The 12,138-nt window shown below is 51.0% G+C and overlaps 2 protein-coding genes across 2 annotated transcripts in view; one reads left to right on the forward strand and one right to left on the reverse strand.

Moving 5' to 3' along the window:
* TP53INP1 (tumor protein p53 inducible nuclear protein 1) overlaps positions 1 to 12,138 on the reverse strand; it is a 914,054-nt gene that overhangs the window by 532,601 nt on the left and 369,315 nt on the right. The gene's annotated exons all lie outside the window — the stretch shown is intronic.
* The window catches only part of MATN2 (matrilin 2), an 89,946-nt gene that overhangs the window by 5,318 nt on the left and 72,490 nt on the right, over positions 1 to 12,138 (forward strand). Inside the window, exon 2 of the mRNA XM_049773959.1 lies at positions 6,061 to 6,630. Coding sequence (XP_049629916.1) covers positions 6,061 to 6,630 — 570 coding nt within the window. The remainder of the gene's footprint in view (positions 1 to 6,060; positions 6,631 to 12,138) is intronic.

The raw sequence follows: 12,138 nt of genomic DNA on the forward strand, positions 1-12,138 counted from the left end.
GCCACTTTGCGTTCCTAGTGAGTTGCTTTTTGGAGGGGGTGACATTTGCTTTCAGCTCCCCAAGGTTCCCTTTTCACTGTGCAGGGAAAAACGCTTCAGCCCAATCCTGTCTCATTTTGAGGGCCAAGTGGGGTGCAGGGTGTGTGGGTGTAAAGCATATGCTTCCTTTTCCTGCTCCTATTCCTTCTCCTTCCCCTCCTGTTTTTTCCCTCTTCCTGTTCCTCATCCTCTTCCTCCCTCTCTTTCTCTTCTCCCTTCTCTCTTCTCCTCTTCTCTTTTCCCCTCCTCCTGCTCTTTCTCATTCTTTTTTTGTTTGTTTGTTTTTGTTTTGGGGTCACACTCAGCAGAGCTCAGGGGTTACTCCTGGCTCTATGCTCAGAAATCACTACTGGCAGGCTCAGGGGGCAATATGGGATGCCAGGATTCGAACCACTGACCTTCTGCATGCAAGGCAAATGCCTTACCTCCATGCTATCTCTCTGGCCCCTCTTTCTCATTCTTTTTTTCTTGGCGGGGGGTCACACCCGGCAGCACTCAGAGGTTACTCCTGGCTCTATGCTCAGAAATCACTCCTGATAGGCTCTGGGGACCATATGGGATGCCGGGATTCGAACCACCGTCTTTCTGCATGGAAGGCAAACGCTCTACCTCCATGCTATCTTTCCGGCCCTTCTTTCTCATTCTTAATCTCCTGCTCCCTTCTCACTCCTTGCTCTTCTTACTGTGTGTGTGTATGTGTGTGTGTGTGTGTGTGTGTGTGTGTGTGTGTGTGTGTGTGTGTGTTTTGGGTCACACCTGGCGGCGCTCAGGGGTTACTCCTGGCTCTATGCTCAGAAATTGTTCCTGGCAGGGTCAGGGGACCATATGGGTTGCTGGGATTTGAACCACCGACCTTCTGCATGAAAAGCAGATGCCTTACCTCCATGCCCCTTTATACTGATTTTTGAGTCACATCTGGTAGTGCTGCATGCTATCCCAACTTGGTGCTCCTAGGTCATTACCTCCACTCTCACCCCATGTTCAGGAGTTACTTCCAGTGGTACTGGGAGAACATGCAGTGTTGGTGCTTGAACCCAGAGCCTCAGGCTTGTGAAGCAGTTGTGCTCCCACTGAACCTCCCTCTGGCCTGTATTTTATTTTACTTTTGGTTTTTGGGCCACACTCGGTGGCGCTCAGGGGTTACTCCTGGCTCTGTGCTCAGAAATTGCTCCTGGCAGGCTCAGGGGATCATATGGGATGTCGGGATTTGAACCATCGTTGGTCCTGAGTTGGCCACTTGCAAGGCAAACCACCCATCACTGTGCTATCTCCTAGCCCCTGGCCTGTATTTTATTTCTTTGGGTGCCAGGGATTGAAACCAGGACCTCGCATATGTAAGGTATGAGTTGAGTTGAAATGCCTCTCTCCCTTAATCTGCCCTGTTTTTGGTGAACAGTTAAAAAAAAATATGGGGCTGGAGGGCTCTACAGGGCTGGGTCACTTGCAGGTGGCCAGTCCTCCTTTGGTTCAGCCTCATGTTCTCAGCTGGAAATGGCCCCTGAGCACTTTCAGGAGTTGCCCCCCAACTAAAAATAAGAAAAACATAAATAATTTATCAACATTTTTTGTGGGGCCACACTTGGCAGGGCTCAGGGGTTACTGCTGGCTCTGCACTCAAAAATCGGTCCTGGCAGGCTCCTGGTCCTGGGGACCATATGGGATGCTGAGGATCGAACCCAGGTCCATTCTGGCCGGCTGCAAGCAAGACAAATATGCCACTGTGCTATCACTCCGGCCTTTCATTTGTCATCTTTTTTTTTTTTTTTGGTAGTTTTTGGGTCACACCCGGCAGTGTTCAGGGGTTACTCCTGGCTTCATGCTCAGAAATTGCTCCTGGCAGGCACGGGGGACCATATGGGACGCTGGGATTCGAACCGATGACCTCCTGCATGAAAGGCAAATGCCTTACCTCCATGCTATCTCTCCAGCCCCTTCATTTGTCATCTTGAGAGAAAAAAGGGAAAAGATGGTGGGTAGGTTGGTGGTGAATATCCCATGTAGTCATTGTTCAGGGATTACGCCTGGCTCAGCATTCAGGAATCACTCCTGGCAGGCTCACGGGGCCCTACTTGATGCTGGGGATGGAACCCAACAATGGGTTGACTGCATGCAAGGCAAATGCTCTTCCTGCTGTGCTATTACTCCAGTCCCCTCAGCTCACTTTTGTGATGCTTCAGGGCTCTGATTCTCTGTGTCACTTCAGGACAGGTCTGCTGGCTGGGTCTGAGCAGTGCTCTGGTGCTTTTTACCTGGCTGGAAACTTCACCAGGTGGCACCTTTTACAGAAATGGCTCCTGGAGGGTTTGGAAACCCCAGGCGCCAAATCTCAGCTGTCCCCTTTCTCTCAGCTCATGAGAGGCTGCTAGGCAGACTGGGGTGATGTGGCATGAGTTTTCCCTTTCCTCTCCTTTCCTCCCTTTTCCATTTGGCTGTTGCTGAGCCATGTTCCCCAAGGCCTCCAGGAGCTGAGGAGGCAGTGGGCAGGGATGGCTGAAATCTGAGCCAGGCCCAGGTTTATGGGCCACTGTGCTACCCAGAGAGGCAGGCCCGTTGGCCAGTACTTTTCTTTTGGCCACACTCAGCAGGGCTCAGGGGTTAGTCCTGGCTCTGCTCTCAGGAATCACTCCTGTAGCTGCTTGGGGACCCTATGGGGGTGTTGGGGATCAAACCCAGGTTGGACACATGCAAGACAAGCACCCTACCTACTGTGTTTTGTTTTGTTTTGAGGCTATACCCAGCAGTGCTCAGGGGTCAGTCCTGACAGGCTCAGAGGACCATATGGGTTGCTAGGGATTGAACCTGGGTTGGCTGCGTGCCAGGCAAACACCCTACCCTCTGTGCTATTGCTTCAGCCCCCAGTACCACCTTTTTTTTTTGTTTGTTTTTGGAGAGCATATGGAATGCTGGGAATTGCAGAGCCAGAGACAGTATGATGGGTAAGGCACTTGCCTTGTTCCTGGTTAGATTCTTGGCACAGAGCCAGGAATAGCCTCTGAGTACTGCTGGCTTGCTTCAAACACAGAAGTCAAAGCCTAAAGCAAGACCCAGGGTTGGAAAAGATAGTATAGGCACTTGCCTTACATGTAGGTGGCCCTGGTTTGAAACTTTGGTTCCATATAGGGTTCCCTGGTCACTGGAGTGTGAGGTGTTAAGTTACCAAGTTCGAGGAACAAGATATCAGGTATTCGATGTGAGGTATTTGGTACTAGGTGTAAATTGTGAGGAATCAGATTTGACATATATGGCACCCGGTGTGAAGTGTGAGGTACCAAGGTTTGGGGTGTGAGACATAAGGGGTGAAATACTAGTTGTGAGGAGCACCAGATGTGAGGTACCAAGATTTTGGGTGTGAGGTATCAGATATGAAATGCCAGGTATGAGGTGTGAAATATCAGGTGAGTGATGCTAGGTGTGAGGTGTGAAATACCCAGGTGTGAAGTGTCGGGTGTGAGGTGCCAGTTATGAGGTGTGAGGTGCAAGTGTGAGGTCCCAGGTATGAAGTAGAAGGTGTGAGATACCAGCGGTGAGTCATTGGATGTATGATGCCAGGTGTGAGGTTCTGGCATAAGGTGTGAGGCCAGGCAGTGGCAGACCACCAGGGTCTGCGATGGTAAAACACCAGTTGATGGTGCCTTTCTGGCCCTGGCCCAGGGTACTAGTGCCATCGTGGTAGGGTTCTCCATGCCCCAGACCTTCTCTGAACTCCCCATGCATCACCCCTGAGCCCCATCAGCTGGTTACCCCAGCGACTTGGGGCTCAGGTGTACCCTCAGGACAAAACACAGAAGTCTTGGGGCATCTCATAACCACAGCTGCCAGCAGGCTCTGGAAGCTGTATGCAGGCGGCCGTTCTTCCCCTTGGTCAGTCTCTTCTGCCTCTGACAAACTCACAGGTCCCGATCAGAGTCAGATGCCAAGGGACCCGTGCCTGGCTCTTGAGCTGCTGCGCCTGTTTCTGGCCTCACAGACCACCAACTTGGTTGGTCCCTGCCCCCAAAGGGTCCCCTGAGCACCACCAGGGGCCACTCAGGAGCACAGAACCAGAAACTGTCCCTGAGCACTGCTGGCTCTGGCCCGAAAACTAAAAACTATCACGAGTTGTGCTTTAAGGTTGTGACTGGGTTTGTAGCTGAGCTGGTGGTTTGAGGTTGTGTTTGAGGTGGTTGAGGATGCGGTTGACATTGTGGCTGAGGTTATGGACTGGGATTGCAATCCAGTCCTAGTTTTTCTCATTCTTCTTTTGTTCTTGGGGGTGGGGGGTTGGACCACACCCAGCAGTACTCTGGGGCTCTGTCTCTGTGCTCAGAAATCGCTCCTGGTAGGCTCAGGGGACCATATAGGATGCCAGAAATTGAACCTGGATCTGTCCCGGGTCGTCCAAGTGCAAGGCAAAAGCCCTACCACTATGTTATCACTCTGGCCCCTCTATTTTCTCTCTTTTGTTTGTTTTTTAGTTTGAGGGTCACACCAAGGGATGCTCGGGGTTACTCCTCACTCAGTGCTCAGGAATCACTCCTGTTTGTGCTTGGGGGGATACCAGGGATAGAACTCAGGTCCTCTGTGTGCAAGAGACGGCAAGTGCCCTCTCCACTGTGCTTTAGACCCCTTTCTTTTCCTTTTGTCTGGGGACCACACCTGGATGAGCTCAGGGCTTACTCCTGGCTCTGTGCTCTGGGGTAAGTCCTTGGGGGGGCCATACAGTGCTGGGAATGGAATCTGGATCTCATACAAACAAAGCCTGTGCTCAGGCTGTTGGGCTCTTTCTGGCCCCGGATCTGCATTTTTTCACTCGTCTCCAAGGGAACTGGGAGGCACCTTTAAATCTGGAGGCGTGCTGAGATAAGTCCTGAATCTTCAGGGCACCCCAGGAGACTTGGGATCCTCTGCAGCACTATGAATTTCTCTATGGCTCTGTGAATACCCCGGCATGGCAGAACCCACCCACTGGTACACGGAATCCCCACAGAACCTCCCGGCTGCTCTGGATGCTGACTGCGATGTTGGCACCGTGACCAGGGCCTGGGGCATGAATCCCAGTACTGGCGCTGGAGGTTTCAGTGCTGACACTTGCCCATGTGAGGTTCTGTTCCTTCCAGTCTGGCTATGTGTGGGGGTGAGGAGGGGAGTGCTATGGGCAGGGGCAGCTGGCAGGAGCACTCTCAGACTTAGCACAGATCCAAGCCAGCTGTCCTGGCATTAGCAGAGGACAAGAGCTTTCTGTGTCCGGCAGAAACGGCACTTGGTGGTTTGGCTTTGACCTTCGCTGGGTTCTGACCTACGCTGTGGTGCTGTCTCAGGATATTGGGGCACATCTAGCCTTTGCCACCAGATTGGATGGCTGTTTATGTTTTGCAGATTGTTCTGTCCACTTCCTCTATCCTCTGTCCTCTCCCCCTTTAAAGATATTTATCATGGGTTTACAATATTATGGGATTGGGGGAGTTGCTAGTAACAAAGTTTCACCAAGTTGTGAGGCTCATTTTACCTACCATATTATATTTTTTGCTCTATAAGATGTATCTGACCATAAGACACACATAGTTTTTATTTTATTTTATTTTTGTTGGTTTTGGGATGATGCTCAGGGGTTACTCCTGGCCATGTGCTCAGAAATTGCTCCTGGCTTGGGGGACCATATGGGATGTTAGGGGATCAAACAGCGGTCTGTCCTAGGTTAGCACATGCAAGCAGATACCCAACTGCTTGAGCCACCGCTCTGATCCCTATTTTATTATTTTATCTTATTTTAATATATAAACTCTTTAAGCACCATGCCTACCAACATGATTGTTGTTCGTTTTCACATTTTATTACTTTTTATTAACCCCAGTGGCCCTCAGGGATCCAAACCAACGCCTTACCGCTGTGCGGTCTCTCCGGACCCAACACACGCCCTGTTGAAGGGCCTGAGAACCAGTGGGCACCAGTGGCCTGTGGGTGCAAGGGGGGCGATGGCAGTGGCCTGGGGGTGCAAGGGGGGCAGTGGGGGGTTCCCTGGCCTGACCTTTGCCTCCTCCCCAGGGAGCTCCTGCGAGAAGAAGCGCGCAGACCTGGTCTTCGTCATTGACAGCTCTCGCAGCGTGAGCGTCCAGGACTATGCCCGGGTCAAGGAGTTCCTGGTGGGCATCCTGCGCTTCCTGGACGTGGGGCCCGATGCCACCAGGGTGGGCCTGCTGCAGTACGCGAGCACCGTCAAGAGCGAGTTCTCGCTGGGCACCTTCGGGAGCAAGGCCGAGGTGCAGCGCGCCGTCCTGGGCATGCGGCGCCTGTCCACCGGCACCATGACCGGGCTGGCCCTGCAGTACGCCCTCAGCATCGCCTTCTCAGAGGCCGAGGGGGCCCGGCCGCTGCGAGCCGGGGTGCCCCGCGTCCTCATGGTCGTCACGGACGGCAGGCCCCAGGACTCGGTGGCCGAGGTGGCGGCCAGGGCGCGCAACGCGGGCATCCTCATCTTCGCCATCGGGGTCGGCCAGGTGGACATGGGCACGCTCAAGGCCATGGGCAGCCAGCCCCACCGGGACCACGTCTTCCTCGTGGCCAACTTCAGCCAGATCGAGTCCCTCCTCTCCGTGTTCCAGAAGAAGCTGTGTGGTGAGTTGTGGCCCTTGCCTTGTGGCTGTCTGGCTCCTTCTTCTGTGGGGTCAGAGGGGGACACATTAGGAGGGAAGGGGAGCATGCAGGGGTGGGGGAGAGAGCACTGCGGGAGGGCGCTTGTCTTGCATGTGGCCAAGCGTGTGGTCTTGCAGGTTCCATCCCTGACATCCGTCCGATATGGATCCTTGAACATTGCCAGGAGGGATTCCTGAGTGCAGAACCATGAGTTCTGAGCACTTCCAGGAATGAAGAAACCCCTATGCTCAGAAAATAAATAAAAAGTTAAAAGAGGGGCCGGGCGGTGGCGCTAGAGGTAAGGTGCCTGCCTTGCCTGCGCTAGCCTAGAACGGACCGCGGTTCGATCCCCCGGCGTCCCATATGGTCCCCCAAGAAGCCAGGAGCAACTTCTGAGCGCATAGCCAGGAGTAACCCCTGAGCGTCACCGGGTGAAAACCAAAAAAAAAAAAAAAAAGTTAAAAGAGGGGCCTGAGATATAGCATGGAGGTAAGGCGCTTGCCTTATATGCAGAAGGACAGTAGTTCGAATCCCAGCATCCCATATGGTCCCCTGAGCCTGCCAGAAGCGATCTCTGAGTGTAGAGTCAGGAGTGCCACTGGGTATGGCCAAAAAAAAAAAAAAAAAAAACGAGAGAGAGAGAGAGAGAGAGAGAGAGATGCAGAGACAGAGAGAGACAGAGAGAGACAGAGAGAGACAGAGAGGAGAGAAAAGAAAGAAAAGGATGTGGCCAGAGTGATAGCACAGTGGGGAGGACATTTGCCTTGCATGTTGCTAACCTGGGTTTGATCCCCAGCATCTCATAGGATCAGTCCCTCGAACCTACCAGGGGTAATTTCTGAGCACAGAGCCAGGAGTAATTAATTCCTGAGGGCTTCCAGTTGTGGCCCAAAACAAACAAACAAATTCTAGAAAACAGAGCTAGAGGGGCCGGAGCAAATAGCACAGTAGTAGGATATTTGCCTTGCAAGCAGCTGACCCAGGGCAGTTGGTTGTTCGATTCCTAGCATCCCACATGGTCCTCCCCCCAAGCCTGCCAGGAGTGACTTTTGAGAGCAGAGCCAAGAGTTATCCCTGAGTGCTGCCCTAGGGTAAAGCCCAAAACCCAAAACCCAAAAAAAAAAAAAAAAAAGGAAAGGAAAAGAAAATAAAAGAAAACAGAGCTGGAGAGACAGGACTCTGGGTTTGATCCCCAGAACTCATCTGGTGCCCTGAGCTCTGCTAGGAGTAATTCCAGAGTGCAGAGCCAGGAATAAGCCCTGAGCACCACTGGGTGTAGTCCAAACCCCACTAGCTTTACGACACTCAACCCATCCTAACAGTCCCCCTGAGGCCCCTTACGTTGGCCCTAATGTTGGCAGGCCAAAGCTGACTGCAGCCCTTTGTAGTTAGTGGGGGTGGGCGTGGCTGACTTCCAGACACCAACTTCATGTATCTGACCATTGTTCCTTCCAAGACTCCCAAGCAAGTCCCATCGGGCCCAACATTCCTTCAGAGTGTGGCGCCCTGGTTCCCAGACATTTTCCGGCATTTTTTTCACCTAATTAAAACTCTTGGTCCCAGACATCGATTCCTGCCTCTGAGCTGTATACAGAGAGCCTGCAGAGAAATGGGCTCTCTGGCAGCCTGAGGGAGGAGGCAGGGCCCCTGTGCCCTGTTCACCAATACCACGATGGTCTATCCCTGGGAGACCAGACTGGAGCCCCGATGGATGGAAGGAGGAAACTTCCTCAGAGAGGTGTTAGGTTTTCTGCTGGTCAGAAAGAATAGAAATTCAACATGAACTTGCCTCAGAAGAGGCTGAGGCATCGCTTTCCCTGGGATGGGCCAGGAAGGAAGGACTATCCTCAGAGACAACCAGGCTTTCTTTCTAGCCTCCCCGTCAGTACCTGTTTCTCTGGGTATGTGGCAAAGAGCCTGGGTCCTGCAGTCACCTCATTTTCTCAGCTCTGCTTCCAAGATAGGACTCTGGTAGGCAGATTCTGTTTTGGTTTTTGCTTTGGGGTCATACCCAGTGATGCTCAGAGGTTACTCCTGGCTTCCCACTCAGGGGTCACTACTGGGGGTGCTTGAGGAGCCCTAGGGTATGCCGAGGATTGAACCCAGGCCCACTGCATGCAAGATAAGTGCTCTACCCACTGTACACCTCTCTGGTTCCCTGATGGGCAAATTCTTGGACAAGGTCTACCTCCTCCCATCACAGCAGCCCCACAAGTTACCATGCCTTTGGATGAGAAGGGAGGGAAGCTTCTAGAAAGACAAGGTACTGTGCAGACAAGGGGCCTGAGACACCATGCATGACTGCCTATGTTGATGGATCCGTATCTGAGCATTTATTCTCTTAATAAAGACATGCACCGGATTCATCATTTCTAGACACTATCTCTTCATCTCTGCCCTGGCCACTGCCTGGCCTGTCTCATGCCCTCATGCCCCATCCTGGTCTTCTTTTGTCTGCCAGAGTCTCAGGCTGACCACCTGGGCCTCCCCCCTCCCCCCTTAGGGCCTAATTCTGTGTGCTGTGAGCAAAGCCTCCAAGTGGGGGGAGGGAGGGAGAGAAGGAGGGAAGGGGTGAGGGAGAGAAAGAGAGAGAGAGGGAGGGAGGGAGAGAGAGGAGAGAGAGAGACAAGAGAGAGAAAGAGAGAGAGGAGAGAGGGAGAAAGAGAAGAGAGAGAAGAGAGAGAGAGAGAGAGAGAGAGAGAGAGAGAGAGAGAGAGGTGTTTGGGACCAGGGCAAGGATTCAATCAGGATAGAGGACCAGGGAAGAGGGATAGGCAGGAGAAGCAACAGGCAACAGGGCAGTCCAGCCAACAGTTTTTCCAGAGAAGCCATCCGGAAAATGCAGTCAGCACATCTGGGAGAAACAGCCAGGAAAATCTGCCAGAAGAAACAGCACAGCAGCCCCACCCTGCACTCGAGCTGGGGGTTTCTATACCCTCCCCAACTGCCACTAAAGGACAGTTACCAGAGGCCATTTTAAAGGGACAGGCTCCTTTCATGGCAGTTATGGCAGTGTAGCCCAAGATAAAAGGATGGGTGGATAATGGGTGAAAGAGTGATTGGGGCTACATGGATAAATGGATGGAAGAAAGGATAGATGGATGGATAGATGAGAGGATAGAGGTTGGATAAATGGAAAGGTGGATGGGTGGATGGGTAGGAATATGAATAGTAGGATAGATGAGAAAATGGATGGATGCAATGGGGAATATAGGATCTGTGATTAATGAATGAAAACCCAAGTTGAGGAATGGCTTTCATGATATGATTCCCAGAGCAAGAACAAAGAAGCCCCATTTTCATCTCTGCTTGCTACCTTGGCCACATGTGGAAGCATTTCTTTCCTGGGCACTTTCCCACCTTTATTATTTTATTTTACTCTATCAAATCCCTTATGAAACACACTCTATATTTCACACATCTCTTTACTTACTTTCTTCCTTCCTTTTTTATTTATTTTATTTTTGGGGGCCATACCCAGCTGTGCTCAGGGGTTACTCCTGGCTCTGTGCTCAGAAATTGCTCCTGGCAGGCTCGGGGGACCATATGGGATGCTGGATGCGTCCTGGGTTAGACACATGCAAGGCAAACACCGTACTGCTGTGCTATTGCTCTGGTCCATCTTTATTTTAAAAGAAATTAAGAAAATTGCCTGTGATCACAAAACTAGATCATATTTTCAATGATTTTAAATATGATTAAAATCAACCTACAGCTGGCAAGGTGGCACTAGAGGTAAGATGTCTGCCTTGCAAGCGCTAGCCAAGGAAGGACCGCGGTTCGATCCCCTGGTGTCTCATATGGTCCCCTCAAGCCAAGGGCGATTTCTGAGCACTTAGCTAGGAGTAACCCCTGAACATCAAATGGGTGTGGCCCAAAAAAAAAATAAAAAGAATATATTCTTGGGGCCAGGAAGGTGGCGCTAAAGGTAAGGTGTCTGCCTTGCAAGCACTAGCCAAGGAACGGACCGCAGTTCCATCCCCGGTGTCCCATATGATCCCCCGCAAGCCAGGGGCGATTTCTGAGCACACAGCCAGGAGTGACCCCTGAGTGTCAAACGGGTGTGGCCCAAAAACCAAAAAAAAAAAAAAAATCAACCTACAAACCTTTCTGATGTAATTTGTAATGTTATCAGGACTTGAACACATACATAAACTCTACAGATCATTCTAAGTGGAATTGTGGGGAAATAAAATTGTATCATTTCTTTATTCTTGGCTATCACAGATCTTCCTAGAAAAAAAGAGAAGTATCTATAAAATATGCTATTGTGTATGATGGAAAATCAATCATGGACAACTTTGTAACTGTATATCTTGTGGTGATTTAATTAAACATTTATTTTTTTTTTTGTTTTTTTTGGGCCACAATCCTGTGACACTCAGGGGTTTCTCCTGGCTCTGCACTCAGAAATCGCTCCTGGCTTGGGGGACCATATGGGACACCGAGGATCGAAATGTGAGGTCCATCCTGGGTCAGCCGTGTGCAAGGCAAATGTGCTACCACTGTGCTATTGCTCTGGCCCCTCAATTAAATTTTTTTTTTTTGTAGTTTTTGGGTCACACCGGCAGTGCTCAGGGTTTTTTCCTGGCTCCGTGCTCAGAAATTGCTCCTGGCAGGCACGGGGGACCATATGGGACGCTGGGATTCGAACTGATGACCTTCTGCATGAAAGGTAAACGCCTTACCTCCATGCTATCTCTCCGGCCCCAATTTTTTTACTAATTAGAAATGTCACTGGGACCAAAGAGGTAGCATAATGGTAGGGCGTTTGCCTTGCACACAGCCTATCCAGGACGGATGGTGGTTTGAATCCCGCATCCCATTTGGTCCCCTGTGCCTGCCAGGAGTGATTTCTGAGGCAAAGCCAGGATTAACTCCTGAGTGCCACCAGGTGTAACCCAAACTCCCCTCCCCCCCAAAATAATGTCATTTAATTTAGCCGGACTGTTTTCTTAGCCAGGATTAATGGCATTTCTCTGGGCTCTTGAAAGTCTTTTTTTTTTTTTTTTTTGGTTTTTGGGCCACACCCGGTAACGCGCAGGGGTTACTCCTGGCTATGCGCTCAGAAGTCGCTCCTGGCTTGGGGGACCATATGGGACGCCGGGGGATCGAACCGCAGTCCGTCTCCTAGGCTAGCGCAGGTAAGGCAGGCACCTTACCTCCAGCGCCACCGCCCGGCCCCTTGAAAGTCTTTTTTAATTTTAGCATCATAAAACTCCATTTATACATCTGGACATCTTTTTGGTTTATGAGAACGCTTACATAACTTGGACTCTGTTTATCCTAATGCTTGAGACTTTTAAATATGTTCAAGTTGCATTGTCCATGTGGAGTCATAAAATTAAGATGCATAAAAAAAAGGATTTTTATGAGCTCCAGAAAGGCCGGACCCCAGAAATAATGTCTCTGAAAGCTGAGATGCTTCAGGAATGAGATGCAGAAAGACTTTAAATCGAAGAGCTTAAAAAAAAAAATTGAAGGGCCCGG

The sequence above is a fragment of the Suncus etruscus genome, chromosome 5, assembly GCF_024139225.1.
Source record: "Suncus etruscus isolate mSunEtr1 chromosome 5, mSunEtr1.pri.cur, whole genome shotgun sequence".
NCBI classification, from domain to species: Eukaryota; Metazoa; Chordata; class Mammalia; order Eulipotyphla; family Soricidae; genus Suncus; species Suncus etruscus.